This window comes from Panthera leo, chromosome D3 (genome assembly GCF_018350215.1).
Source record: "Panthera leo isolate Ple1 chromosome D3, P.leo_Ple1_pat1.1, whole genome shotgun sequence".
NCBI lineage: Eukaryota > Metazoa > Chordata > Mammalia > Carnivora > Felidae > Panthera > Panthera leo.
In genome coordinates, this window is record NC_056690.1 from 22,507,157 (window position 1) to 22,534,560 (window position 27,404).

General features: G+C 50.9%; 2 protein-coding genes and 1 non-coding gene across 6 annotated transcripts; 1 reads left to right on the plus strand and 2 right to left on the minus strand.

Annotated features, from left to right (window-relative positions):
* Positions 1-211: 211 nt before the first annotated feature.
* Positions 212-3,264, minus strand: MTFP1 (mitochondrial fission process 1). The gene is made up of 4 exons (XM_042910531.1): positions 2,907-3,264; positions 2,028-2,155; positions 1,493-1,725; positions 212-410 (listed from the first exon to the last, which is right to left on the minus strand). Exons 1-4 carry the CDS (start codon positions 2,971-2,973, stop codon positions 338-340), a joined length of 501 nt encoding a protein of 166 aa, XP_042766465.1. The 5' UTR covers positions 2,974-3,264; the 3' UTR covers positions 212-337.
* Positions 3,265-6,167: 2,903 nt separating this feature from the next.
* Positions 6,168-26,783, minus strand: SEC14L2 (SEC14 like lipid binding 2). 4 transcript variants are annotated; one of them, XM_042910929.1, is made up of 12 exons: positions 26,516-26,783; positions 24,308-24,383; positions 19,845-19,888; positions 19,383-19,442; positions 18,927-19,115; positions 17,795-17,890; positions 17,559-17,619; positions 16,846-16,929; positions 12,364-12,470; positions 12,119-12,258; positions 11,810-11,979; positions 6,168-6,427 (listed from the first exon to the last, which is right to left on the minus strand). In XM_042910929.1, exons 1-12 carry the CDS (start codon positions 26,567-26,569, stop codon positions 6,297-6,299), a joined length of 1,212 nt encoding a protein of 403 aa, XP_042766863.1. In that variant the 5' UTR covers positions 26,570-26,783; the 3' UTR covers positions 6,168-6,296. The 4 variants fall into 4 exon arrangements, with proteins under 4 accessions (XP_042766863.1, XP_042766867.1, XP_042766865.1 ...); XM_042910933.1 differs by lacking the exon at positions 26,516-26,783 and adding an exon at positions 26,221-26,314; XM_042910931.1 differs by lacking the exon at positions 26,516-26,783 and adding an exon at positions 25,899-26,160.
* TRNAK-CUU lies at positions 8,235-8,307 on the plus strand. The gene has a single exon. It is a non-coding gene; the product is annotated as a tRNA-Lys (tRNA).
* Positions 26,784-27,404: the final 621 nt, after the last annotated feature.

The window sequence follows — 27,404 nt, forward strand, 5'->3', positions numbered from 1 at the left end:
TGCCAAGTGATCTTGGCTGTATTCCTGGCCCTATCTGGGCCTCAGTCTGCTTATCCTCCATGGGAGGATGTTACTTCCTTGTCAAAAGACAGGTCCACTCCCACTCAGTATCACGGATTCCATGGAAGCAAATAGGGTTCAGGTGTCCCCTTTCTGTGAGTTACTGCAGCTGCTGCTCCTTGAGGCCTTTGTCTCTCACCTTCCATTGGGCTCAAATATACTCAGACGCCAGGGCCTCAGACCCCAGAAAGCCAGGCATCCACATCCCCTGGCAAGAGGAGGAAGTTGGACCAGAGCAGGGAGTAGGCCAACTCACAGACCAGGTACCAGGGCGGGATCAGGAGGAGCTGGGCTTCTCCACTGAAGGGTAGAGCTTGCGCAGGCTGGAGTCCAGGAGGAAGTCCACTGATCTGTGGGACAGTGGACAGTGATGAGCAGGTGACCAGTGGGTGCTAGTGGGGGAATGGGAGGCAGGAGGTCAGGGCCAGCGAAGGGATTCCTAGATGCAGGACACAGTGCCATTTCTCTATTCTGTTGGGGAAACTGAGGCACAGAGAGGTTACAAGGCTCACCCTTGGGCCTTTGGGTCAGCTATGTTCCCTCGGGAAAAGACTGCTCCTCCCACACTATGTTGATCTAGGTTGGCCCATCTTTGGTTCTATGAGTAGGCACATGACCCACACCTGGCCAATCAGAAAAGGGAAATTGGCTCAGGACTAGGCACTCAGTCCAGAATAGACCAATGACAGCCTTCCTTGGGAATGAATGAATGAATAAATGAATTTATTTATTTATTTATTTATTTATTTATTTATTTATTTATTGTCAACTATAAGAAGCTTCCTATAGGTCTTGCTAAGCTGGTAGGATGGAAGCTGGGAACTGCTGGAAGCCATCTCTGCTCCCCAAGCCAATAGGGGGTGGTGTCAGAAGACAGCAGGATGGGGAGACCAAGACCCCTAATGACATCATTTGGGTGCCTAGATCCAGCCATGCCAATAGGGGGTGGTGTCAGAAGACAGACAGCAGGATGGGGAGACCAAGACCCTTAATGACATCATTTGGGTGCCTAGATCCAGCCATGCCTGAAAGCAGCATAACTCTGGACTTTTCAGTTTCATGAAGCAATTAATTCTTATTTTACTTAGCCCAGTTTCAGGTGGGCTCCTGTCACCAAAATCTCCCCAAACCCTTCCCCTCCAATGCGCACCTGTTCCTGCCTGCCTCCGGTTGTTTTGTAACACTAGGTTTTCTTTCTAGAACTTACTGGTCCTGTGTCCCATACCCTCAAGGCATCCTCCTTATGTTTACTGCCAAAGTACCTGCCAGGATCATATGAGGAGGACACAGACTGTCCTTTCTACCTGAGGAGTCCTGAGTGCCAGCCCTGCCTCTGCTGCTACTGTTGTGTGCAAAGTGGGGACACCATGTCTCTCAGAGCTTATCTCCACCTGTAGAGTGGATGATCCCTGAGGCTGGAAGGGGCACTCACCTGTCAATGGGGTGGATGATGACAGGGATGACCAGAAGCCCCAGTGCAGTGGTAGTCCACTTGCGGATGGACAGAGGCCAGCGGGTGGCGGTGCCCAGGATGTAGAGAGAGGCAGCACACACACGGTTGATAGTGAAGCCTGGGATGGCCACAGAAGCCAGAGCCTGCCACACGAACGTGTCCACCACAGCCACAGTCACCCTGGTGCTGCGACCTGCTTCAGGGCTTCGTACCTGGTAGGGACAAGAGATACTTCATCCAGCAGGGCAGAGGTGGGAAACGCTGTGGACAAGGGGCATGAGGTTGGACCAGGGGAGGGAAGTGGCCGGTTGGGGGTGTCGGGTTCTGGACTGTACCAATTCAGGGCTGGGGGCAGGATGTAGCACCCTACAAACAGGATGGGGGTATGGACTGCACCAGGCAAGGTTGTAGGGGTTGGACTGTCCCACAAGGGATTTTACCACATGCAAGGCTGGGGACTAAATCACAAGGGAGTGGACTAGGGTCGGGGGTTGAGAGGCAGGCTAACACTCACATCTCCTGCCTTCTTGCCCTTGTCAATGGCATCCGCCAGCACGTAGGAGCTGGATACACCATAGCTCAACCACACCACAGCCGCTGGCACCAGGGAGCGGAATGCCTCTCCCACCTCATTGGCATAGCCTGTTGGAGGGGAGACATTTAATTCCAGGGGTAGGAGTGGGTATGGTTTGCTCCACAAGGGGGCACTAGTCCTAATTCCCAGCCTGCTAAGGAGGAGCTGGGTGACCTTAGGTAAGTGATTTTACTTCTCCCAGCTTTCGATTCCCAGTCTATAAAGAGGCGTCCATGAAACCCACCTCCATTCTAGGGCCATTGTGGGAGCGCTGAGTACAGTCACCATTATCATCACTCACTTGCCTTCCCAGTCTGGGTTCTAGAAGCATGAGCACTAATGGAGAGACTAAGAGCAAGTTCCCTGATGAGGTACTCACCATGTGCCAGGCCTTTCCTGTGCCTTATCTCTTTCTACCCTTACAACTACCACCCCATGAGAGAGACGCTGCTTTCATTCCTTTACGCTGAGAAAACCGAGAGTCAAACTGAATCCGTATGAGGACCCATAATCTGACTCTACAGCCAGTACCGCCCCCCCCCCCCCCCCCCCCCCCGTTCCTCCTAGCCCGTTTGGAGCTTACACCTGGGAGACTGATCTGTACAGACAGACCCCGAGGGCAGGGGTGGGCCGACCTGAGCTGTGTGACTCTGGGCAAGTCCCTAGCCCTCTCTGAGCCCAGTCTCTGGCCCGGGCAGAATGAGAACTAAGATCCTTCCACCTTCTCCAGGCCCCTGACCAGCGTCTGGCGACCCCTACCTCTCCAGCCACATGGTGAGGGGTCGCCGAGCCCCTCGCGCACCCCCGGCCCCCTCTCACCTAGGTACCGCACCCACGTGTCTCGGAAAATGTCGCGCTCAGCACCCCGCGGGGGCGGCTCGGACATGGCGCTTCCACCTCCGCACCAGCCACTGCAGCCGGTCCTGCGCCGATACCACTTCAGCTTCCACTACCGCTCCAGTCTGCCGCGGCAGGACCGGCTGAAGGTCCGGGACTGAAGGACAGGTCGCGCTGTCCCCGCCAGCAGGGAGCGTCTGCAAATTACCCCGCGCACTGAAGCCCCTCTCCCAGGCTTGGGCTTTGGGCTTTACAGATTAATTTTCTTCACGTTTTTTCTGGGTTTGAGCGGTTGGCGCAGTCCTTTCCCACGACTGACTGACTGTAGTTTTGGAGCCTAAGAGACGGGGGTTCAAATGCGGGAAGCTACACTTCCTAATTACACTTCATAGCTGTGTGACCTCAGGCAATAGGCTGTACTTCGCTAAGCCTCATTTTATTAATGTATTAATGTATTAAATGCGGAACACAATGTTCACTCCTCGGACAGTTGCAAGGATTATTTTTAGGTAACCATTTGTTAAGTTTACTGATCAGACCATTGACTAAAGACTCTAGACAGATTACTTTCTTAAAGCCCTCCCACCAACCTGGGACCCCCATTTTACAGATGAGGAAATAGAAGCACAAAAAAGATGGGTCACTTTCCAGGTCATACAGCTAAGTGGTGAAGCTGGCATTTGAATCCAGGCCGTGTGGCTCCAGATTCCACGCTCTTAAGGGGAGTTGAGTTAATGAGTCTGGGGAGTGAATGGTGAGCGCCCTGGAGAGGTGGGTATTTGGACTCGAGTGCCTTCCTGGCAGGTGCCATGTTCATTTATCAAGCTCTGGGTTCTAACTGGATCAATATAACCCTCAGACCAAGCTTCCTGGGGGCAGGACCTTGAATGAATGAATGAATGAATGAACGAACGAATGAATGAGTCAAGGGAAACAAGACTTCAGGGAAATGAGCAGAACAGAATGTGTGGTCTTGGGGGGGTAGTGGTTACTAAGAAACTCTTCCCCAGCTGGACCTCGGTTTACTCATGTGGGCAATGAGTGCACTTCACTAAAGCTCTGAATCCTTTGGATTTTGCCAGCGAAGATGCAGCCATTAAAGGCAGGTAGTCCTGGGTTCAATCCCAGTTGTGCCACCTATTAGCCACGTCAGTAAAATTTATGAGTAGTCAGTATTTACTGAGCACTCACTTGTTAAGGCTCTCTTCTAAGCGCTTTGCACGTAATTTCCTTGAATTTCTGCAACAACCCAGGGCCCTAACGAAGCACAGGGTTGTTGCATGGTACCCAGTATGCGCTCATTAAAGAATTAGCTTTTATTGTCATCAAATAAAGACAGAGAAAATGAAGACCACTGATTCAATATTAAGGGCCCCATTTTCAGCCCTGGCCGTATCTGTCATCGTTCGGTCGTGTAGGTCAGCCGGTTGGCGGTGACCTCGTAGGAAGCTGGGCTTGGGCCCAAAGGGATCTCCAGCCCCGGAAACATCGGTAATGCTGACGCGGAATTAGGAGACGGTCCCTAGCACCACGTGAGCGTCGTTCGTCCGCTCCCCCCCCCCCCCCCTCCGGGCCCACCGCAGGCGCTGCACGTACTCCCCAGACCCGCACTTAACAGCGCGCCAGAACCTTCCGGCGCGTAACGGGGGACCGAGTGGGGCGGGGCCTCCGCCCTGACCTTGAAGGCGGCCAGTAGCGCGCCCTGGTGCCCTTAACAAAGATGGCGGAAGACAGCAACGGGCTGGGCCAGCCTGGAGGCAAGCTGGCTGTTGGGCCCCAAGGGAAAGCGCGCGCCAGAGGGAAGTAACGGGTGACTTCTGCGCATGCGCCCCACCTATTGCCGGCTAGGTGCTGCTGAGGCGTAAATTTGCCGTTCTGAGGGAGGGGCAGAGAGGAGCGAGGCGGCGGGCATTCATTTCCACTTCCTGTGCACTGAATGTTGCTTTATTCATTGGTTAATTTTCCTAACAGAGCTTTGTAAACCGAGGTCGGGGTGACCCCTGCCAAGCGGTCTGGCTGCTGTCCACGCAGCCCAGCCCCTACTCAGTTTCACCAGACCATCTCCCCACTCTGGGCCGGGGCCTGGGTCTCGGAGGGAAAGCAGTCCCTGCGAGGGCCCAGGCGGGTTCGTTTTCCAGTGTTCGCTTGCAGGGCGTGGTGTTAAGTGCTGTGGTTGCCCCCAGGGTCCGTGCCCTCCAGTCGCCAAGCGCCCCCTATTCGTCACTGTGGATGGAGGGGCTGGGGACCTGTGAGGCCGTTTGTGGCTGCCCCCAGATGCTGGCCCGGGCTTTGGCCCCCTGCCCGGGCAGCCTCCCCGCCAGACACCAGGAACCCAAAGGCCCCCTGCCCGGGCAGCCTCCCCGCCAGACACTAGGAACCCGATGCACCAGCCGAATGCCTCCAACAGAGATGGGACTGCCAAAGCATTGCTGAGGTCAGTCAGGAAGCGGCCTGGCCGGCACCGTGGGAGACTCAGACTGGGAAATGCACTCACTGAGATCTACTGTTTTGAGCCCACTTGTCATTTTTGTGTGGGGTGCTCAAATGGAGAGTTAACTTGATGAGAGGCCGGCAGCACTGAAAAGGGGGGGTGGAAGCCTCAGGACTCACCCCCACCCCTAACCTCCCTGGCCCATCATGGAGCTGGGATCCCTGGAGGTAATTTCCCTGTGCTTTGTTTACGTTGGAGGACAGTGGCTGGGCACCAAATCTCACTGTCCTGAGAAGCTGAGTCACTGACAATCAGTAATTAAAGAGACAGCCAGTGGGTCCCAAGAATTGCAAAAATCTCAAGGTGGCCTTCCTGTCTACCCCTGAGTGGGAAGATCTACACTGACTCAGACCATCTTCTGAGACGTGGTAGGCAAAGCCAAAAGATCCCAGCCTTGGTGATAGAAAGTTTAGAAGAGTTTGTGACCCCCACCATAACTCTAGCAACCTGCTACCTTGCTATACTCCTCATTATGATCTAGACTTAACATTTTCATTTGGGAACAAGTTCCTCCCCTACAGCTGGCTTCCCTGAAGTGTTAGGTCTCAATCTCTCCCCCCTTTTCTAATTTCTTCCCTGCTGCCACCCCCATCTCCCCCCCTTTCACTTCCTGTCTCAGCTGTCACTGGACAGGTCAAGTTGGCACAGCTTATAGGATGGTAGACCCTGGGACTTCTTAGCAATTTGAGAGGCAAGGGGACCCTCTCCTGCTACTCTCCCTCTTCCTAATTCCGAAATGAAAGTTTCCCAAATCCAGCCCAAGGTCTTTCTTGTAGCCCAGTTTTTTGGGAGGCATCTGGATACTGGGCAAATGACTGCTACAAGGGACAGAAACTGACAGGGAGACACTGAGGGAGCCAGGCCTTCTGTGGGAGGAGGCATTACTTTGGGGTGACTGCCCCCAGCTGTTTCATCTTCTCTTCTGAGGCTTTGTCTGGAAGCAGGACCTCCACAGTGAAACTGACCTTCTTGGCATGAATGAAGCTGTAGGTATTGTCAAACCGCAGGACATCTGAGGGGAGGCAGAAAACCAGACATTCAGGCAATTCTAACAAAGGGCAGCGAGTTTTGTTGACTGAACAAGGCAGTGTGGTCCATAATGAGGATGAAGGTGGCATAAGCAATGGTCCTTCACCTTCTGAAACTTAAATCAAGCTGGGTCGACAAGATATTCACAGAGAGAAAAAAATATATGAGACGGAACATGCCGAGTGCCAGATGAGTGAGAGAGACAACCATATCTCTCCAAGAGACAGCTTGGAAGGAGAGGGCCCTATTGACTGAAATCATGTAAAAAGGCTTTTCAGAGGTGTTAGAACTTGAACTGGGCCTGGAAATAGCATAGCAGAATTAGTAGCAGCAGTAGTTGTCAAAATAATAATAGTTATGGGAAAATGCCTACTTATGTGTCTCAGCCCTGGCTCGGTAATCTATATATACTACTAGACTATTGCTCCAAGTAACTATGAATTCAGTATTAATCCTGCTTTATAGGGTATAAAAAGGAGGTCACTGTGTCACATGGTGAGGTGATAGAGCTGCAATTTCCCTCTGGTCTGCATTGTTGCCTGCCTTGGGCCCTGGAAAAAGACGAGCCCTGTTCAGTTTCTGGCCAAGGCAAAAAATACACAGAATTTTTGAACCAGGAATTCATCCCAATGAATTTGTCCCAAATAAATGGACAAAGATGCTCATTTCGCCCCTGTTTGTAATCATAAATGATTAGGAAAACTCAAAGTGGGCATGCAGTTGGCAGAGAAGGCTTTGAAGCCTTGGCAGAGGAACAGACTGCTTTTAATCTAACCCTTTTTTTTTTTTTTTTTTTTTAGAAGTTGTTCCATTTCAGTCAAGTACCCCTTCAAGAGAACAGGGTGTGAGAACAAAAACACTCACTCTGCCGTTTCCCTATCCAGGACTTCTCTCGCTTTTCCCAGCAAAAATAAAAACTTAGAACAAGCCCCCCCCCCCAAAAAAAGTATATTTAATCCTGAGAATTAACCTCTCCTCTTTCCTGCCCCTAAATAAAATACATAGTTTAGACCTTGAGTAGACACTCCACCCACACTTTTTCACGGTATGAAGGAAGTATTACTCATTGATTTTCTCTCTGCACAGAGGTTTTTCAGAACCAGTAGTCCCTCCGGAAAGAGAGACACTGCCTCACTGTCCTGGACAACAGAGCCCTAGCAACTAGAATCAGTCATGCTAGAGGAAAGGTCTGAGCTCCTTGGACCAAGCACCAGGATCAAGATGGCTCTGCCTTGTATGATATTTTGCTCTCAGAAACAAGGAAGAGGCTGTTCTAAGGCCCAGGCCCAAGGGAAGTGGAGTTCATGAACTACGTGGTTCATTTTGACACTAATCATGTACTCACAGGCCTGTAGGGCCCTCAGAGATCCTTCCAGGCTAAGGCTCCTCAACCTTTGTTGGGGAACTGGCCCCTTGAGAATCTGATGAAATCATACAACTTCAGATCCCCTGGACCCCATCATGGACCCTTGGGGGCAGGGGGTCCCAATGGGAAAGGCACCATTCTGAAGAGTCTCAGCACATGGGTGTAATCATGCCCTCTCGTTTATGTATGGAAACAAATATATATTCTAAATTAACTTCCTTTTATTTCTCCCAGTGGGAGATTATATTGCTTTTTAAATCATGTGTTTAGATGGGTTATATTATCCATGAATTTCATTTGAGAATAGAAAGGGGATGTTAGACACTCTATGTTATAAAAGGGAGGTGGTTTGGTCTTTTAAGATTCACAGTCACATCTATGGGGAGTCCACAAACCCCAGATTAAGACCTCCTGCTCTAGGGGAGCCTGGCTGGCTCAGTTGGTAGAGCATGTGACTCTTAATCTCAGGGATGTGAGTTCAAGCCCCACGTTGGGCATGGAAACTACTTAAAAAATAAAATTAAAAAAAAAAAAGACCTCCTGCTCTAGCCCACTCCCCTCATTTTAAGAAGGAAAGCAAAAGCTGGGGTGCCTGGGTGGCTTAGTTAAGCAGCCAACTCTTGACTTTGGCACATGTCATGATCTCACAGTTCGTGGGATCGAGCCCCACATGGGGCTCTGTGCTGACACTGCAGAGCCTGCTTGGGATTCTCTCTCTCCCTCTCTCTGCTCCACCCCTGCTCATCCTCTCAAAATAAACAAATAAACTTAGAAGGAGGGGGAGGGGGAGGGGGAGGAAAGCAAAAACTACTTAGAGACACCTGCCCAAAACACTTGGAGAGTTGGTGGCACAGGGGGGACTCAGAAACCAAGCCTCCTGGAGCCTGGCTAGACTCTCTTCTCCCCAAGACTCTCTTCTCCCCAACACTGCCTGGAAGTACTGTTGAACCTTCATCTAGTCTTTTAGGTCTTCTAGACCATGTTAAGTACTCCTGGCAGACAAAGTCCGTATCTTTTCTTCTGAATCTTCTTTCCAAGTATTCTACACTCAGGCCCTCAGGAAATTTTAGTTGAGAAAAAAAAATAAGTGAAATCAATTCAGACTTTGTTTCTCCTTCTCAGCCATTAAGTACACTTGGGCAAGGACCCGTGTGGCCTGGGGAGAATTAATGTGTTCTTACCACTGGAGGCTGGCACAGAGTTTTAATTTCTCCACTGAGCGATTATGTTCCACTTTGCAGGGGGTCACCTGGCTCTCCAAGGGCACTGCCCTCCCACAGGTAAGTTTGTAACCTAATACTGCATTCTCTCTGGGCTCAGGTCTAACCTGAGCCATGGCTCCAGACAACAGCTGATCCCACCTCATTGTCTTTACACCTGGGAGGTGGATGCTGTGACCTGCCTCTAATCCTCCTTGGAATGGACAAGAAGCGGCAGTCAAGGCCCCACAGGCCGATAAACGTTCCATCTGGGAATGTATCCAAGAAGAGCTAAAATATATTTGGGATTTGCAAACCTAAGCCTGGTTATGTTATGAGGTTCCTGGTCCTCTCTCAGGCTGTGTCCTTCTGGTACTATAATTGGTAATGAGCACTGCTGGAAAATGGGTGGGGCACTACTGTTGGCTGCATGAATTTGGGTAAATTACTTCCCTGGTCTGGGACTCCACTCTCTGTTCTGTAACATCAGGGTAGACCTGATCATCTCTAGGATAGGCTATGGCCTAGAGATCTGGACCAGGACTCTAGGATTGCCTCATGTCCTCTGTCTTTCGGTGTTCATACAAGCTACTTTGTGGGAGAGGTGACATCCCTTCTCTATACCTCAGCTTCCCTGTCATTAAAAAAAATTCAAGTTGGGGCACCAGGGTGGCTCAGTTGGTTAAGCGTCCAACTCTTGGTTTTGGCTCAGGGCATGATCTCATGGTTTGTAAGATCGAGCTCTGCATCAGGCTCTGCACTGACAGCATGGAGTCCACTTAGGATTCTCCTCTCTCTCTCTCTCTCTCTCTCTCTCTCTCTCTCTCTCTCTGCCCCTCCCTGGCTTGCTCGCTCTTTCTTTCTCTCTCTCAAAATAAATAAAGTTAAAAAAATATTTTAAAAAATTCAAGCTTGGGGCGCCTGGGTGGCTCAGTCGGTTAAGCGTCTGACTTCGGCTCAGGTCATGATCTCATGGTTCCTGAGTTTGAGCCCCACATCGGGCTCTGTACTGACAGCTCAGAGCCTGGAGCCTGCTTTGTATTCTGTGTCTCCCTCTTTCTCTGCCCCTCCCCCACTTGTTTTCTCTCTCTCCCTCTCTCTCTCAAAAATAAATTAAACATTTTTACAAACTTTTTTTAAAAAATTGAAGCTTATATACAAAATACTTTATGCTCTGTGGATAATAGTATCTGGGCTGGTGTGCTAGGACTTGTTCTTACTGAAGCATGTAGTAATATGCCTTCTCCTCCAAGGACCTGCCTGCTTGCTCACTAACAAGAATACTCCTCCTCCGTGGGGAGCCATACCACAGAACATCTGAAGAAGGGGCTGTAGAGACTGAACATTGCCTGGCATGTGGGGAAGTACACGGAATCTGAGATCGGGATGATGTTGTGAGGCATCTGGGGGCTAGCTCAGATCTCCTAGTGATGCTACCCTAGAAATGGGGCACAGGGCTTCTCCCATCTCCAACACCATCTCCAGGATGGCCCTTCTCCCTGCCAGGTCTTGCCCTAATAATAATAATGGTGACTACAGTGTGTTAAGTGCTTGCTGTACGCCAGGCATTATGCTAAGTGCTGCACAGACCTATCCCCATGAGGTAGAGAGTTTGATCCCCAGTTAGCAATCAGGAAACCGAAGCCCGGGGAGGCTGTCACTTGCCTAAGGACTAGTCTATAGTCATATCCAAGTGGCTTAATGATAAAGCCCTTGCTCTCATTGACTTTCCATGCCTGGCCCATTGGCTCTAATAGAAAGGAAACTGGAGACTGGAAGGGAAGTGTGTGTGTGTGTGTGTGTGTGTGTGTGTGTGTAGTTTTTCTACTTATAAATGTAGTACGTGGTCATTGTAAAATAACTATTTGCAGAACTCATGTAAAAAAATTAAAGCCCTCTATAAGCTTCTTACCATCTCAGAGATAACCACTATTCCCCAGAATTATTTTTAATATACATGTTTTAAAAAAAAGCAGAGTGTATACCATATGCTATGCTTCCTCTTTGTTTTTTTAAAACATGTACCAGACATCTTATGTGTCAATTCATTCCCTCTAATGTGCATATTGTGTTCCATATACATGTATGCATGGACCATAATTCATTTAACGAGATCTTATTAAGGCCATTTAGTTTATTGCCAGTTTCCCAGACTGCTAGGAACATCCCTGTACCTATATCCTTGTGTCTTTGTATAAACATTCCTGTAGACTAAATTTCCAGAATTAGAATTGCTAAAAGGGAATTTTAATAGATACTACAAAGTTGAGTGAGGTCAAACACTTTTTCAAATGCCTGTTTGCCATTCTTATTCCTCTTGCCCAAACTTCCTATTCGTGGTCTGTGCCCATTTTTTTGATCAAGGTGGAGATAAATGAAGCTCAGAGGGATCAAGACTGGGCTTTTCAGCATTGCTCACCCGGGGATCCCTGCACCCACCCAGGCAAGTTCTGCCTCTCTGATGTCTGGGGAGAGGAACATTCCCAAGAAATGTCTGATGACAGTCATAGATCCAGTTAGTCTTAAACCAGATAGCAAGTATTCTGAACCCTTGTGATCACCTAGCACCATGACTCATCTCTACCTGGGAGTATTTGGTCAGAGTCCCACCCTGCTACTAACCAGCAGGGTCACCTGGTCATTGTACCTGTCCAAGCCTAGGTTTCCTTATCTATGTCAGGAGAGGGTTGATCTGATGGAGCCCTATGTCTAGTTCTAACAGTCTGAGAGCACAAACCCATGGAGAAAGAGGGACCTCACAGGCAGACAGCTAGGGCAGGGGCTCTAAGCCAAGACTTACAGATGCCAGGATCGCTGCAGGTGAGGGTCCCATCCTCAGGGACCAGGTGGGCATTGTACCTCTGGTTGGAAAGCACCTCCGTCATCTCCCCTGCCCGCTGCCGCTCCCCCATTTTGGTCTTCAGGAAAATCCCAAAACCGATGTCTGAACCATCTGACATGAACTGCCACCTGCAGGAGACATCCACCCATTGAGATGTGATTCCGTCCACGTGTGCACTCTCTGGGGTCCTGCCCCCAGGGCTTCTACCAGCCCGGCCCACCCACTGGCTCAAAGGCACAGGCTGCCTCCTAGGGTCCAGAGCACTACCTGAGGACACAGCCGGGGAAGAGGATCTCATACTCCACTTGGTGGGAGGAGCCACGAGAAATCTGCACACTGTGCTCATACTGCTGTTTCACTTGATCTCGCACATAATACTTCTTCGGAATGTCACCCCCGTAGTTGATCTAGAAGCAGAATACAGAATGAACTGGAATGGGCATTTGAGCCAGGCTTCCCGGGCGATCCCCTAGCCCTATGGGCTACGCGGCGGGGGGCATGCAGTCCCCTACCTTGGATTTGCACTTGGGGTCTCCATCAGAATCAGTCATGGTACCCCCATACTCCATAGGCAGCTGGTCAGGGCTGATATATTTCAGTAAAACCTCCTTCCAGTTTGCTGGGCAGTAGAGGGAAGGAAGGAGAAAAAAAGGGTCACCACTAGGCAAGATTTCCTCACGGCCCTGGTGGTCAACACAAAAGAGGCAGGAAAAACCCTGTCTGCCCCAGGACGCAAAACACAGGCATTAGGAGTACACAGTATACACACAGATCTGCAGGGGATTCAGGAGGAACCATCACCCAGAGGATTGCCCTGCCCTGAACTAAGAATCAGAACACCTTGAGTCGTGTCTCCCCTGCCTCTGGCCAGTTGAACAACCTTGGGCATTGCTTCACTCTGAGCCTGATTCCTCCCACCTTGCAAGGCTTCAGTGGGGGGTGAAGTGAACTAAGTACTTGAGAAGATGCCATAAACTGTTAAGTGCCCTACGCACATCAGAATATATCATCACTCCTTGGAAGATGATACAAATACCTGCAGTGCAGGCAGAGGGAACAAAGAAAGGGAAGGGCATCCCACGTAGAGGGAACAGCATATGCATCAAGCAGGAGGGCCTGAATCAACATAATCTGTCCTGGGTAGACTGAATTCCAGGAGGGCACAACCCTGTGTCTCATCCCCTACTTTCATCTATACGAATCATGCTCAGTTGTGAGTTACTGAATGCACCACTGTAGAGTGGCCCTTGAAATGGGTTCCCTTGGCTTTACCCCAGCCACGACTTTACTTCTGCTGTTTTTCAGGCTGTCTAAGCTGCCAGTGACTCGCTCCCCCCCCCCCTTTTTTTTTTGTAAATAACCAAGCCCTTTCCTGACTTGGAGAGTTTGATTCTAGTGCAACCAATGCTGAGAACCAAATTCCTAACCTATTATCAGCCAAGTACAATATTTTGATGCTGGAAACCTTTCCATGCTGACTATATAGACCATAAATAGGCAGCAGCTCCAAGTCATGGGGTACAACCCAGTATCCTCTGTTGTTGGTACTGGCTGGAAGCCCACAGAGACTGTCCAGAGTCTCCCAACCCTCTGATTTCTAGGGTCCCGGGACCATGCAACTCCTATGACACAGCGTCTGTGGTTTGGGGAGTGATTTAATCTGTGCTTCTAAGCCTCACTGACCAACCCAAAATGAATGTCTTCCCTCCTCTGCTGAAGATCCTGTATCTTCCGAGACTGAGATGGGTTTGGTTGAAAGGGTTTCAGGTGTGGGTGGGAGAACAGACGGCACCTTCTCTACAGCTCTGCTGCCAGGAAACCCAACCACCACATGCTCATGGTGGGTGGTAGCAGCAGAAAAGCCAAGAATCATCAGAGCCTTTTGCTCAGATTTTGTATGTCTTCCCCCAGCTCAGCTGGAGAGTTGGAATAAGGCCAAAAAGAACTTCCCATCTTACAGAGAGAGTAACTGAGGCAACAAGAAGCAGAACTTGTTGCTGTCAGAGTCAGGACCAAATCCCAGAAGTCCTGTACTTTCTAGAATGCTCCACGCTGCTCCCGGGGCTCATTAATACACATTGGGAAGATTTCCACTTTCAATGTGTTGCCTAATGGTGAACATTCAGAAACGTTCAGAATCTGTATTACCTACCCCTAAGTTCAACTCCACGGGTGGCATCGAGTCTGCCAGGAGCCAGTCCCAATCTACCTCTGTGGTCTTTTCTTCCCACCAACTTCACCTAATGTTCCGGTAAAACTCCGCTCCTCTCTGTCCGTGGCTGGCTTGATTCCCGTGTGTCTCTTGCTCCAGCTTCCCTCTTGTGCCCTGATGTTCTCCCAGCTCCCCAGCACATCCAATCCCTGCCGGGTGTGGTCCTGCCAACCTCATCAATCACTCTTCATTCTCCCTGGTGGGCTCCTCTGGCTCTGCCTGCCCTTGAGCTTGGACAGTCCCCAGGGCTGAGCCTCCACTCTTCTGTGGGCATCCTTTATCTACTCACAAGGTTTTAGTTGCTGCCTGTATTCGATAACTCCCGAATTTCCAAACTGGAGTTCTCTCCTCAGCTTCAGGCTCAAGTAACCCCAACATTTGTGTATCTCAGAGATTCCCCAAACTCAACATCAAGCTTATTCTTCCAGTTGTGTTCTCTAGCTGAACGAATTGTACCAGAATGATTGTGATATTCAGTCATTCATGCCAGACACCAGAAAGTCACTTCTAGATTTCTCTTCCTTCCTCTATCCAGTCGACTGAGTTCTGCTGTTTCACTTCCTAAGTAAGTCTCTAGTCCATCCTCTTCTCTCCATCCCTACTGCCACCTCCCCAGCTCAGGTTTGCAACACCTCTTGCATGGACTGTGGCCACACTGCAAATTGGTACCTGTGCTTTGCAAGCTTGCCAGTAAAATGTGTCTCCATTTGAAATCTGATCCTGGTTGGGGTGCCTGGTGGTGCAGTTGGTTAAGCATCTGACTCTTGATCTCAGCTCCAGTCACGATTTCACATTATGTGAGTTTGAGCCCTACGTCGGGCTCTGCGCTGATAGCATGGAACCTGCTTGGGATTCTGTCTCTCCTTCCCTCTGCCCCTCCCCAGCTTGTGCTCTCTCTCACTCTCTATCAAAATAAATAAACTTAAAAAATTAAAATATAAAGTAAAAATCTGATCCTGGTTAAGAAGATGGGGTACACATATACAATTCTACTTTGAATACTACTACATTGAATACTACTCAATGATGAAAAAGAATGAAATCTTGCCATTTGCAACAACGTGGATGGAACTGGAGGCTATTATGCTAAGCGAAATAAGTCAGAGAAAGAAATATATTATTTGACTCATATGTGGAATTTGAGAAATTTAACAGATGATCATAGGGGAAGGGTATGAAAAATAAGATAAAAACAGAGAGGGAGGCAAACCATAAGAGACTCTTAAATACAGAGAACAAACTAAGGGTTGATGGGGGTGGAGGGGTGGGGGAAAATGGGTGAGGGGCATTAAGGAGGGCACTTGTTGGGATGAGCACTGGGTGTTATGTGTAAGTGATGAATCACTGGAATCTACTCCTGAAGCCAAGACCACTGTATGTTAGCTAACTTGAGCATAAATTTTAAAAAATAATAAGGGGCAGCACCTGGGTGGCTCAGTCGGTTAGGCGTCCAACTTCAGCCCGGGTCACGATCTCACGGCTCGTGAATTCGGGCCCCACATCGGGCTCTGTGCTGACAGCTCAGAGCCTGGAGCCTGCCTCAGATTCTGTGTCTCCATCTCTCTCTCTGCCCCTCCCTCACTCACTCTGTGTCTCTCTCAAAAATAAATAAAAACATTAAAAACATTTTTTTTTTAAATAATAAAATAGGGGCGCCTGGGTGGCTCAGTCGGTTAAGCGTCCGACTTCAGCTCAGGTCATGATCTCACGGTTTGTGGGTTTGAGCCCTGCGTCGGGCTCTGTGAGCCTGGAGCCTGCTTCAGATTCTGTATCTCCCTCTCTCTCTGCCCCTTCCCTGCTTGCACTCTGTCGATGTGTCTCTCAAAAATAAATAAACAGTAAAAATAATAATAAAATGGCTAGAAAGTTAATTAATTAATTAATTAATTAATTTAAGAATCTGATGCCAGTACCTTCCCTGCTCAGAATCTTCCGTGGTTCCCAGTGGCCTGTAGAGTCATGTCCAGGCTTCTCAGCATGGTGCCCTGGATTCTCTGTGCCCTGGCTCTCGGCCCCTCTCCAGTGTGGCCCCTCTCTTGTCACACCCTGCCGTGCTCTCTACAATTGCCTAAACCACGGTGTGTAAGGTCTTTCCTCAGTGCTGTTCTTTCTGCCCAACAGGTTCCTGCCTGGCATCATCTTGCTGCCTCTTAATTCATTCTGTAGCACTCAGGTGAGGTAGGCATCTGCTCCTTCCTGGGTCAGAAGAAGGTGAGTGTTCCTGCTCAGTGTCCCCACCCACTTGCTTTCTCTCTTTTACATGTAATGTGTTGTCTGCATCTCCCTTCCCCAAGAGGGCCTGGAGCTCTTCAAGGGATTCTATCTTACTCATCTTTGTCACCTAATCCAGGGGGCCTGGCACACAGTAGGTGCTCATCAAAGGAAGCAACTCCTAGTTGCCCCTAACTGAAAGCAACCTCTGCTCCTGTTTCCTCCATGCACCTTCTCTCTGCTGTTTCTAGTACCTTTTCTAGCTTGTATCATCGCTTTCTCTCTAAAGGTCTTCTCTCTCCTATTACCCTGTAAGCTCCTTAAGGGCAAGACTGGTATTTTGTTCATCTTTGCATCTACAGTGCTGAGCTCAGTACTTTCTTCTAGAGTGTCTGAGAGAAAGCGTTCTTATTAAAACAGAAAGGCAGACCCTAGCCCGGCCCCTACTTGCTCCTGGGTCTCACTGCTACCAAACCAGCAGAGGAAGCCTTCACCTTAGATACATCTAAAGCTGTCCCCAATTTGGCCCACAGAGCATCCAGTGGCATTGAGAAGAGTCTGGGCTACTCACCTCCCAGGACCATGATCTTCTTGCGAGTGTCCTCACTCAGGAAGGGCTTGATGAGGTTATAGGCCACAGGAAACAGCTTGGGGGCTGGAACAGAGACCAGGCAATGTGAGACCGGGAGCAAGGCTCACTTTGTCCCTAACAGTGTCCTCCACAGTCCCTTGTGTCAGGCCACAGGCTCCCCAGTGCTGTGGAGCCCACACAGCCCAGGGTGTGAGGCTTGGCACAGGCACCTCTTTGACATCCAGCTTCCCTGTCTAGAAAGTGGGTATTGCCTTCCTATCTCACCGTCTGGCTGGCTCCAAGGAGGTAATAAATCCTAAAAGCTTTGTGAATTGTAACCCAGTCTGCATATGTCAGGGGTCCCCAGATCCCCTCCTCTGGCTCACCCCATTCTACTCCCCTGGACCTGTCCCAGTAACATTTTGGGCCCCTCTTTCCCATTTGACTTCATCACAGATAGTTCCCAACTTACCTTTATTTTTTTTTTAATTGTTTTTTCAACATTTATTTATTTTTGAGAGACAGAGAAAGACAAAGCATGAGGAGGGGAGGGGCAGAGAGACAGGGAGACTCAGAATCTGAAGCAGGCTCCAGGCTCTGAGCTGTCAGCACAGAGACTGACACAGGGCTTAAACCCACAAACCATGAGATCATGACCCAGGCTGAAGTCAGACACTTAACTGACTGAGCCACCCAGGCGCCCCTCAACTTACCTTTAACAACAAAAAGACGCTTCAGTGTCTCCGGATAGTTTTCCTCAAACATGCAGAGAAACTGTGGAAACAAATCTCGGAGTCTAGAGGGCCCAGACCTCTGTACCAGGGAGGCGGGCCCCGCCTCCTTCAGGCTAGACTCCGCCCCCATCACCTCACCCACAGAGCATCCTAGCAGAGGGGCTCACTCCTACTTTTTCTCCTCCTCACAGCCCCCTCCCAGCCCTGCTCCTCACCTCTCCATAGGCCTCCACCGCAGGCTTCCAGAGATGCTTGAGGCCAAGACCCTCGCAGTCATAAATCAGGGTGACTGTCTCCACCTTCTTCCCCATCTGCAGAGGACAGAGGAGCAGAGTCACATCAGGCTTCTGCAATGCAGAAGCCCACGCCAGTTCAGGGCATTTGCTGATTTGGTCATGGGCCCAGATCTGGACAGGGCCATACCAAGGGCCTTCCATGTTGAAATAATCACCCCCAGGCCAGAATTGTGGCCTAGGCTAGTCACTCTTCCTGCCTTGGTGTCCCTGTTCTTGTCAGTAAACAACTGGGTGGATCTAGAGTCTCTCTGAGGTCCCTTCTGTTCTGCAGTTTGACCTGGTGCCCCCCCTTCCTCTGTGTGCAGCACCTGGTAGTGTTCAGTCCGTGGGGCCTCGTTGGGCAACTTCTCTGGTGAGCAGGCACGGAGACTCTCCATCCAACCTAAGCCCTTAAGGGTACATGCCCACCTAATGATTCTCTGTGTCCCCAACCTGCAGGATCTCTGCACACACTGGGCTCTCAGTGCATGTTTGTGAATGACGGTGTTGGAGTGTTCCCAAATTTATCACATCATTTCACTGGATCCTTATGATAGCTGAAGAGGAAGGCAGAAGAGATGGTCAGTGTGGCTCCAGCTCTCCCTTCAGTCGTTTTCTTAGAGAGGGAATCACCTGTCCTCACCTTTTTGTTTTGAATACAGACTCTGAGCTCATCTCACCAGCGGTACCCAAACACTTGTCCGAGGACAGGCTGGTCCATGACAAAGATTTTACTGGTGCCCAGATGAATGAGAAAAACAATGATAATGTAATAAATTTCTTCAATTTAAAGGACTGCTCTTTATTCTGAGATTATGCCATTCCTATAGTTTTGGTGGCTGATTATGGCAATAGTAGCTAGTACACTTTCTTTTTAAGTCCTTACTTGGAAACATAAAAATTTGGCAACGTATGTCAGTCCCCAAAACTTTGTAATTTCACTCGTCTGTGAAATCCAAACGTCTGGGCCCCAGTCCTGAAGCTGTGCTTAAATCCCTGTGTGATATGCCTGTTTCTGCTTGAACACCTCTACTGTGATGAACTCATTTTCAACCGTGCTAAGCCCACTTGCCTTTTCGGTCTGGCAGACACACTCCTGAAGAAGCCGCTCACAGTCCCGCATCTTGGTCTTGAGCAAGTCCTGCTTGGAGGCTGAGAGGAGCAGACCCTTGGCATCCAGAGGTCCAATGACATCGTACCAGACGGGGCAGCCATCCAGGTCATAGCCACACATGCCCCCTGACAGATACTGTTGGACCACCTGGGCAAAAACATAGAGGAGGCACCTGGTCAGCAGGCCCAGGGCAGTCGTGCCTTCCTTGTATCCCAGGGCCTTCCCAGGGGTTCATCAAGCTCTCCCTCCACAGCCTTCTCCTGGGTGCCAATAGATAACCCACCCTGGGAACCACTGGGGCTCACTTAGAATTGTCAGACCTTTCCTCTGAAGGTCCCAGTCCACCAGATTCGGGCACAGATTGTGGGTCTAACAGACCCAACGTAGGGATGGGGCAAGATCATTTGTCCTCACCTCTGGAGGCTGCCAGCTCATGATGTTGTCAATGTCCTTTTGCTTTCGGAACTCCACGTGCTGCAAACACACAGTCAGGGCTTTAAAAGAGCAGGAGTGGGGGGAACCCTTAAGGGGTATCTAGCAATAGATGACAGTATGAAGAGGCCACCATCACATCTCAGGTACGTCATGAGAAGGCAACTGGCAGGAATGGAAAAGAAGGCACTGCATGGTTTAGAGGTCTGGGAAGAAGGGATTATAATTCTTGGCTGGCCCAGAACTATTAAAGTTCTGTGTTTCCAAGAAAGGGAATGCACTTTGTCACAGAGGTATAAGGTAACAATGGTCAGCTAATATTCAGATATGTCACACAAGCCAAAAGCTGTGATTGGATGGGCAGGGTGGGCAAAGGAAGCACAGTGTGATTCTGACAGGCAGGAATGGAGGCAACAGTGGGATATGAAGCCAAATGGATCTCACCTTCCGGAGCATGGCTTCGGACTTCTGCAGGTCAAAGTTTCTAGCTGTAACAGGGAAACGTGATTAGGGTTAGACCAGCAGGCTGGGCATCCAAGGACAGGGAGATTTCCCTATTCCCACGCAGGGGCTGACTCCCAGATCACCCCACAAGCAGAAGGTAACATGAAGACCTTCACTGGGTGCTTCTGGAACACCACAGTCCCTGAAGGTCAAGGATCAGGGCAGGTGGCTAGAGCCTTGCAACTTCAGGATTAAAAGAATTTTACCCTAGTGGATGCAATAGGTGAAAGATCTTATCTTCTCTCATGGAAAGTAAACCCTGGACCCCTTTATCATTCTGCCTCTCCAGTTACACAAAGTTAATCTTCATGGTCTAACATCCAGTTCTGAGAACTTGATCCACAGTTCAAAGATGAGCATAGTTGCCCCACAGTCTGGGGTGGATCTGGCAGAACATCCCAGTAGGATAGAGTTGATGAGCCTCGAGTCAACCTGCCTCGAGTCAACCTTGCCCTATCTTCAAAGGATCCATGCATACCCTAATGAGACACAGAGGGCCCTCCTCCCACGGTTCCTGGAAAGCTTCAGAATTCAAGTTCACCTGGGCCAAGTCTTCATTTCATGTTCCAACCCCAAGTCGTTCTGCTCAAACTTGAACACAAAGACCTCACTACCCCAAATGCCACCTCCTTCCAGGTAATCTGCACTGCTATTTGCACTCAGCCCTCATTGTTACACTGAGGTCCACAGCCGGGACACTCAGAATATAGGGTCGCTTCCTCAGTCATGTGACAGCCTCTTCAATACTAGTGAACTCTGTGCTGCCACCTGAGTCCTCTCGGCTATCATGTTGCCCATCCATGGATCCTTTCTCTAACCATTTCTCACAGCCCAGTTTCAAGTCCATCTACAGAACTTCCCTTTAGTTGTTTCCCAGTTTGCCAGTGCCCTTCTTAAAGTGTGCTGTCCAGGCACACCTGGGTGGCTAAGTTGGTTGAGCATCTAACTTCGGCTCAGGTCATGATCTAGTGGGTTGTGGGTTCGAGTCCTGCGTCAGGCTCTGTGCTGACAGCTCAGAGCCTGGAGTCTGTGTCTCCCTCTCTCTCTGCCCCTCCTCCGCTCATGCTCTGTCTCTGTCTCTGTCTCTGCCTCTCAAAGATAAATAAACATTAAAAAAAATTTTTTTTAAATGATAAAGTAAAGTGTGCTGTCCATAACTGAGCACAGCACCAGGTGTTTTCTACCCTTCTCCAACAAAGCCTAAGAAATTTCTCGGCAACAGTCCCACCCTTAACTCAGATGGAGCTTACAGTCAACGGAAACCCCCAAATCCTTTTCAGCTGTGCTGTTGGGAAGCCTCCATCCCATATGTTGTGAGGTGGTTTTCTGGACCCATCCCTATCAGATTTTCTCTTGTTACAATCAGCTTCACTTGATCCTTTAAAGAGTTTTTGAGATCCAGACTCTTACCAATTTTGCCAACTGACCTATGAACTCTGCCTCCCAGCTGCATGTCCTCTGTGGATCTGATTGGTATCTAGAACTGCTGACAGCCCTGGAAGCTGGGCCAGACAGGCTGCCCTCTGGACTGTCACCTTAATCACTGATCTCTGGGAGTGGCCGAGCACATTCCCTGACTCTGCTATCATGAAATCCAGTCCACGCTCCTGCACCCAAAGGGTATATCAAGAGATTTGACCAATGCCACCCCTCTCGTTGGTGCTGGACACACACTGGTGAACAGCCTTTGCTCTTAGGAAGTTTCTTCTGATGGCCACCCTTTACGTGCCATCATGGCAGCAAGGGGCGGCTTTTAGAGGAATATAATCTGGGTTTGCCTCTCTGCCCCTCCACTTTCTCGCAGTTTGACCTTGCACAAGATACTGCACATCTCTGACTGAATCATCTAATGATCTGGAAACACATGAAAGATGCAAAGCAACATGCTATCATGATGGGGGAACCCAGCTGGTCTGTGAAGGAGTGGTAGTGAACTGTGAGCCCCCTTATCTCCAGGTGGCTCTCCAGTTAACCGGTATCTGCAAGAATCCAACATCTAGCGTCTTCTTTGAGGGCGCTCCCTAATATCTGCCAGAGTCCAACATCCAGCGTCTCCTTTGAGGGCCCTCCCCAAGTTGCCACTTGGCCCTGACTGCCTCCCCATGCCTGCTGAGTCGGGCCTCTCCAGAGCTCCTGCTGCCCTAGTCAGGGGCAGCTCAAAGCATGGCTTAGGGCACTGTCAGAGAAGCTGGTCCAGGAGCAGCTGTCCTGGGTTCTTATCTGATCACTTCCTAGTCCTAGTGAAGAAGACTCAGACATCCTTTGCCTCCACCCCGCACGCGCGCGCACACGCGCGCACACACACACACACACACACAATATTTCTACCACCTCCTCGTTTTCATCTGGCCACCTGACCCTGTACTGAAGCAGTACAGACTCGTGTGCCTGCTCTCAGGGCTTGGGGCCAGCAGAAAACTCAACCCATGTGAGGGGAAGGGGCCAAGAGTAGAAGCCCGAGTTCACACACCTAGGTTAGAGAAAGACATTCTGCTGGCATGCGCCTTGAAAATGTTTCCTTTAGAATCAAAGGTAAGAGGGAAAATGTTTCCTTAAAAAAAAAAAAAAAAAAAAAAAAAGGCAACAAAAACCGTAATTGAAATTCATAGCAGAGTCTGACCCAGCCTGAGCTCCTGCCCAGGAAATGTGAGGCACAAAGGGCAGAGGAGACACTTCCTCTGTCTGAAGAGGCAGAGCCTGTCTTCAGAGGGCAGCTGTGGCTTCCTAGAGAGACTGCTGGCCTGGGAGTCTGGGGCCCTAGGTTTCTGCCCTGATTCTGCTTCTCATTAGCTGTGTGCCTTCAGGTAAGTGCCTTCCCTGCTCTGAGCCTCAGTTGTCTTAACTGGCAAATGAGGATGACTATACTCTTCTGTATGCCTGCAAAGAGAGGGGTTATCCAAGGACTAGGGAGTTGGGAATGCCTGGGAAACCAAGTGCCAGGAGCCCAGGTGGCCTTCTCTTAGATAAAAGAGCTGTGTTATTTTGTTCATCTCTCTGAAACCACACGTCTCTACCTAACAGCAGCTCGGTGGGGTGTTTGATCGTCTTACAGCTGGCTCTTTAAGGCAGCACATTCTTCCCACACTGCCTACCCGCCCACTTCTAGCTAAGCCCCTTCAGCAAAACATCCTCCACCCCTGGACTGAGGCCATTGAGCCCCCGTGCCGCCCCTTCACCCAATCCAAGTGGGCTGATGGTGGTGCTGGTGGGGTGGTCACAGCTCTTTTTGGGGCAAAGGGCAAGTGGCACTTCCAGAGGCACACAGGGCCCTCTGTGGCTTCCCTGGCTGCACCTACCATGGGATACATACTAGTACCTTTTCTGGACAGAAAAGGAAAATACATCTTTTCACCTGTCCCAAGACCCATAAGGTATGTACATGTGTGTCTGTATCTATAAATAAATAATCAGGCATGATTTGTACTTTAATATTTGGGGCTATGATTCTACATCATAATTGAATCTCTGCCAGTCTAACACAGTGGAATTTTCTCTATTATTTCAGTGTCTGCTAAGAGAATTTCTATAAAGAAAAAAAAAGTGTGTCACAGGAACCAGAGAGGGTAGCACATGCCTTGAACCACAGGAGGAAAAAAAGGGAAAAAAGAAAGGAGAGATTTCAGGAGTTGGGGCATGGAGCTGAATTGGACTCTGAAGCTAGTAGAAACATGTACATTTCATCACCACACACAGAGTTCTGTCATGTTACATCCTGTAATAGGCAAGGCACCCTGTCTGGTCCTGTTCTAGCAGAGAGGAGCCTAAAGCAGATGTGTGCCCCTGGCCCACACGCCACAGCCAGACCAGGGCAGAGTTAGAGCTAGAACTTGAGGCTCTGGAGCCTAGTAGTGGCCTGAGGGCAGTCTTGTCAACCTAGGTTTGGCTGAGTGCTCCCACGTTCCCCGTGCACTCTGCCCCTCCTTCAAGCTGCCTAAACTGCTGGCAGCAGGTGGCTTGCCATCCCAAGAGGTCACAGAGGGGGCCGGCCTCTCCCAGGGGCCTGCACTCTGGTTCTAAACTTGGCTCTGCCTCTGACTTCTCACGTGGCTTGGTCTTCCTAGGCTTTTCTTCAACCCATTTCCCCAAGTCCATCAGGAGAGTGCATTTATCAAATGGATGGAAAGGGCACTGGGCTGGGAGTCAGCCCGCCAGTTCTAGTCTTCTCTCTGCCTGTAATTCAAGCACTGTGTGACTTGGAGCAAGTTACTTCACCTCTCTGAGCCTCAGGGTTGTTATCTACCCAATAGGAGGATCAAGGTTATACAATTGCCAAGAGCCCTTTGGGTTCTAAAGGTTGAATTCTCCGGATTCTCAGATTGCCAGGGGCAGGGTTTCCAGAGTGCACCATTCTGTTACCCAGGACAAGCCCCTGCCCCAGCCTCCCGCAGCCCCGATTCCCTCACCTCGGAGCCAGCGCAGGAGAAAATAGTCATCTGGATTTGGCAGAGTGGGCAGCACATCCTGGACATTCTCCCGAAACTGTAGGGAGAGGCAGTAGGGTGAGTGGCAGGTCCCACCCCAACCACCCTCTGCTGGGGGCTCTCCGCAGGGACTTTGCTAGACCTCTCTTCAATACGGGTCAACTTGTAGACACTGGCTGGCACATGGGCTGCATAGTACACTCTGCTGCCTCAGTGGATAGCAAGGAGGAGGCAGGAAGGAAGTAAGACACTACCTCTGCCTGGCTGTGTGCACTTCCACTCCAGTGTGGCAGGTGGGCATATGTGTTCCCAGCTGTGATAACAGACACTCTGGCACATGCCACAGTAAAAGCTATCAGTTTGCCAAGCGTTCCCTGTGTGCCCAGCACTGAACTTGGCATTTATCTTATTCATGCCTCACTCAGAGTCCCTGGAGGTTTCACTGTCCCTATTTTACAGATGAAGAAATTAGAGCTCAGAGAGGCTAAGTAACATTCCCAAGGCTGAACAGCTAGTAATCAGCGGAGCTGGGATGCAAACCCAGGTCTGTCCGAGGCCAGACAGCACACTCTTGCCACTGTAGTCTTCTGCCCTTTAGTAATGGACTGGTGAGCAATGTGCTGGGGGAGCAGAGGAAGAGAAAAGTTTGATTATGACCGGCCCAGGAAGACAGTGGTCTCATATGACTTCAAAAAAATGGCAATTTGCATTGGGCTAGAAGGACTTCAAAGGCAGCAGGAGGAGGGAGGAGGGCAATCCAGGTGGAGGGAACAGTTCCAACAGGAAGCCATGAAGGGGGAAAGTGCAGGGAGTGCCAAACAAGGGATGTGGACATCCACCTCCAAGTAGGTGAGCACACCCCCACGTGCTCTCCCCATGCCTCCTGCTCCTGGCCACTCACCTTTCCCGACTCACTGACCTTACAGGACAGCCCAGAGGGGACCAATGAGGACCTGCCACCTCCACCCCTTGCCTAGGTCAGCCAGGGACTTGAACCATCCCATCCCATCCCATCTCCCAGACTCCCAGACTCCCAGGGGAACTGCTCATCCAGGGCCCAGGCACGAAGCCACCCCTCACCAAGGACCCTACCCAGCCCCTGGTTTCCAGTTTAATCACCACCTAATCCCTTCTCTGCCTGACTTCCCCTGCAGGTCAGCAGTAAAACCTGAAACCTCCCTATCCAGCCTCCCTGGGATGGGGGAGGCCCAGCCTGGGGCAGAGCCTTCATGGGGTTGATGCCTCAGCCCACTGCCATGGCAGGAGACATCTGGCCCCCCACCCCCTGTCCAGCGATGGAAAACTGCTCAGCTGTGAAGATTCCAAACCTTCGGACCGGACCCAATGGGTTCTGGCTCCCAGAGCAGCCAACCTCCCCTCTCCTCAAGGGCAACAAAAAGTAGATTCAGTTGGTAGAGAGAGGGTCCAGCTTTCAAACTGCTGCCCCCTCCTCTGCCCAGGCGCCAAGGCAAAGCCAGGCTTACCTTCTAGCCTTCTGAAGAACATCTGCCCCAGTCCCAGGGAGGGGCCTGGATTGCAGGACAAGGGAGGGCTGGTCTGAGCTCAAACTAACCTCAACCCAGTGAGTCGCTGATAGGATTCCAGCCTTCACATGAGGGTGCTCCCTTGAACATCATCGGGTCCAACCCCTCACTTCGTTTCATCAAGGAGCCCACAGAGAAGGACGGGTTTTGTCCAAGGTCGGCAGAGAGACTTGGTGCCCCAGAAAGGGCTCTCCAAGTATCCTCAAGAGCTGTCAGGGCCCTGTTCAGGGTGCCGCTGCCCCGTAAGAGGAAAACCTCCCGGAAATGGAAGGAAACCTGGGGCCCTGCCCCAGCCCCCAGGGCCCGGCTGCCAGTCTTGTGAATGAATATTGCCTTTGTGCCCTTAGCTACCTCCGAGGGCTTCCAAGCAACCACTTCTTCCCAGGTGGCACCGCCAAGGTCTCGCTCGGGGCTGAGGCTGGGGTGGCCAAACTTCCCTGGGGCCTCCTCGGCGGGCGGGGGGAGGGAGGGGCAGGCCTCGGGGAGAGGGGCGCGAGGCGCCAGGTGCTGCCGGCCGCAGCTCCGCCAGCCTCCCGCCGGTCCCGCACCGTCGCTCGCCCCCCGCCCAGTTCCTTCCCAGCTCTCAGCTGCCGGAAGGTGAGGCCCCGGGCCGGGGGGCGGGGGCCGGGCCAGGATGAGGACTCACCTTGGCCAGCGCCTCCTTCTGCTTGGGGCTCAGATCGCCGACTCTGCCGCTCATCGTGGCTCGGGCGCGGGCGCGGCGGTTGCGGCAGCTGATGGAGCACGGGTCGCTCTCTGCCGCCGGAGTAAAGTCCCAGCCTTTTGCCCGGGCCTCGGGGCTGGCCGCCAAGCCCCGCCTCTTAAAGGATCCCGAGGGGTGGAGTAGGGAGGGATGCGCTGGGCGCGGGAGCCTCTGGCGCGTTGCCTTCTATCCTCCTGAAGTCGGAGACCCTGGCAGGAGGCGACCAGGAGTGCCCCACCCGGGCCGAGGTCAGTGGACATTAGAGGGTCAGGAAATCTGGGTTCTGGTCTCAAATTTATCCTTAGCTCCCCTGTGACCTTGGACGAGACACCTGACTCTCTGGGCCTCAGTTTCCCCATCTAGGTGCTACCTAATGACCTCTCCTGCAATCAGACCCCATAGGGCAGAACCTCACTGCCCCAGATGGTGGAGAGCTTGCCTGGTGCCGCTGTGGAGGGCCAAGTCCTGAAACCTAGACATCGCCCTGTGATGAACCATGGTATTGGCCATTTCTCTCTGGAGCCCCTGCCCTCTTTCTCTTTGCCATTGGTTTTGGACCACTGCTGCCAACCAGCTTGGGGCCTCTCAGTGTTGACAGACTTTTCCCTCCACCAGTGAGGCAGGCAGGCCTAGGGAACAAGGAACCACAGACCAGGTCTCCCAACCCAGGGCCCTGACCTCTGCTTCTGACCTTCCCAGCTCTCCAAGAGCTGCTCCTCAGCAGGCAGAGAGGAGTGCTTCCTCTCTGGGAATCAGAAGTCCTGGGTTTGAATCCTAAATCCTCCACTTCTGTCTGTCAGACTTCAGCAAGCGACTTCACCTCTGTGCACCC

Coding starts and splice junctions, on each gene's coding strand:
- MTFP1 (XM_042910531.1), bottom strand. CDS start 2,973: ATGTCCGAGCCGCCCCCGCGGGGTGCTGAGCGCGACATTTTCCGAGAC. Junction 2,156..2,906: donor CACGTGGGTGCGGTACCTAG/GTGAGAGGGGGC, acceptor CCCCTCCAACAG/GCTATGCCAATGAGGTGGGA. Junction 1,726..2,027: donor AGGGCAAGAAGGCAGGAGAT/GTGAGTGTTAGC, acceptor TGTCCCTACCAG/GTACGAAGCCCTGAAGCAGG.
- SEC14L2 (XM_042910929.1), bottom strand. CDS start 26,569: ATGAGCGGCAGAGTCGGCGATCTGAGCCCCAAGCAGAAGGAGGCGCTG. Junction 17,620..17,794: donor CGGTGGAGGCCTATGGAGAG/GTGAGGAGCAGG, acceptor TTGTTTCCACAG/TTTCTCTGCATGTTTGAGGA. Junction 11,980..12,118: donor TTCCCCGGCTGTGTCCTCAG/GTAGTGCTCTGG, acceptor TGTCTCCTGCAG/GTGGCAGTTCATGTCAGATG.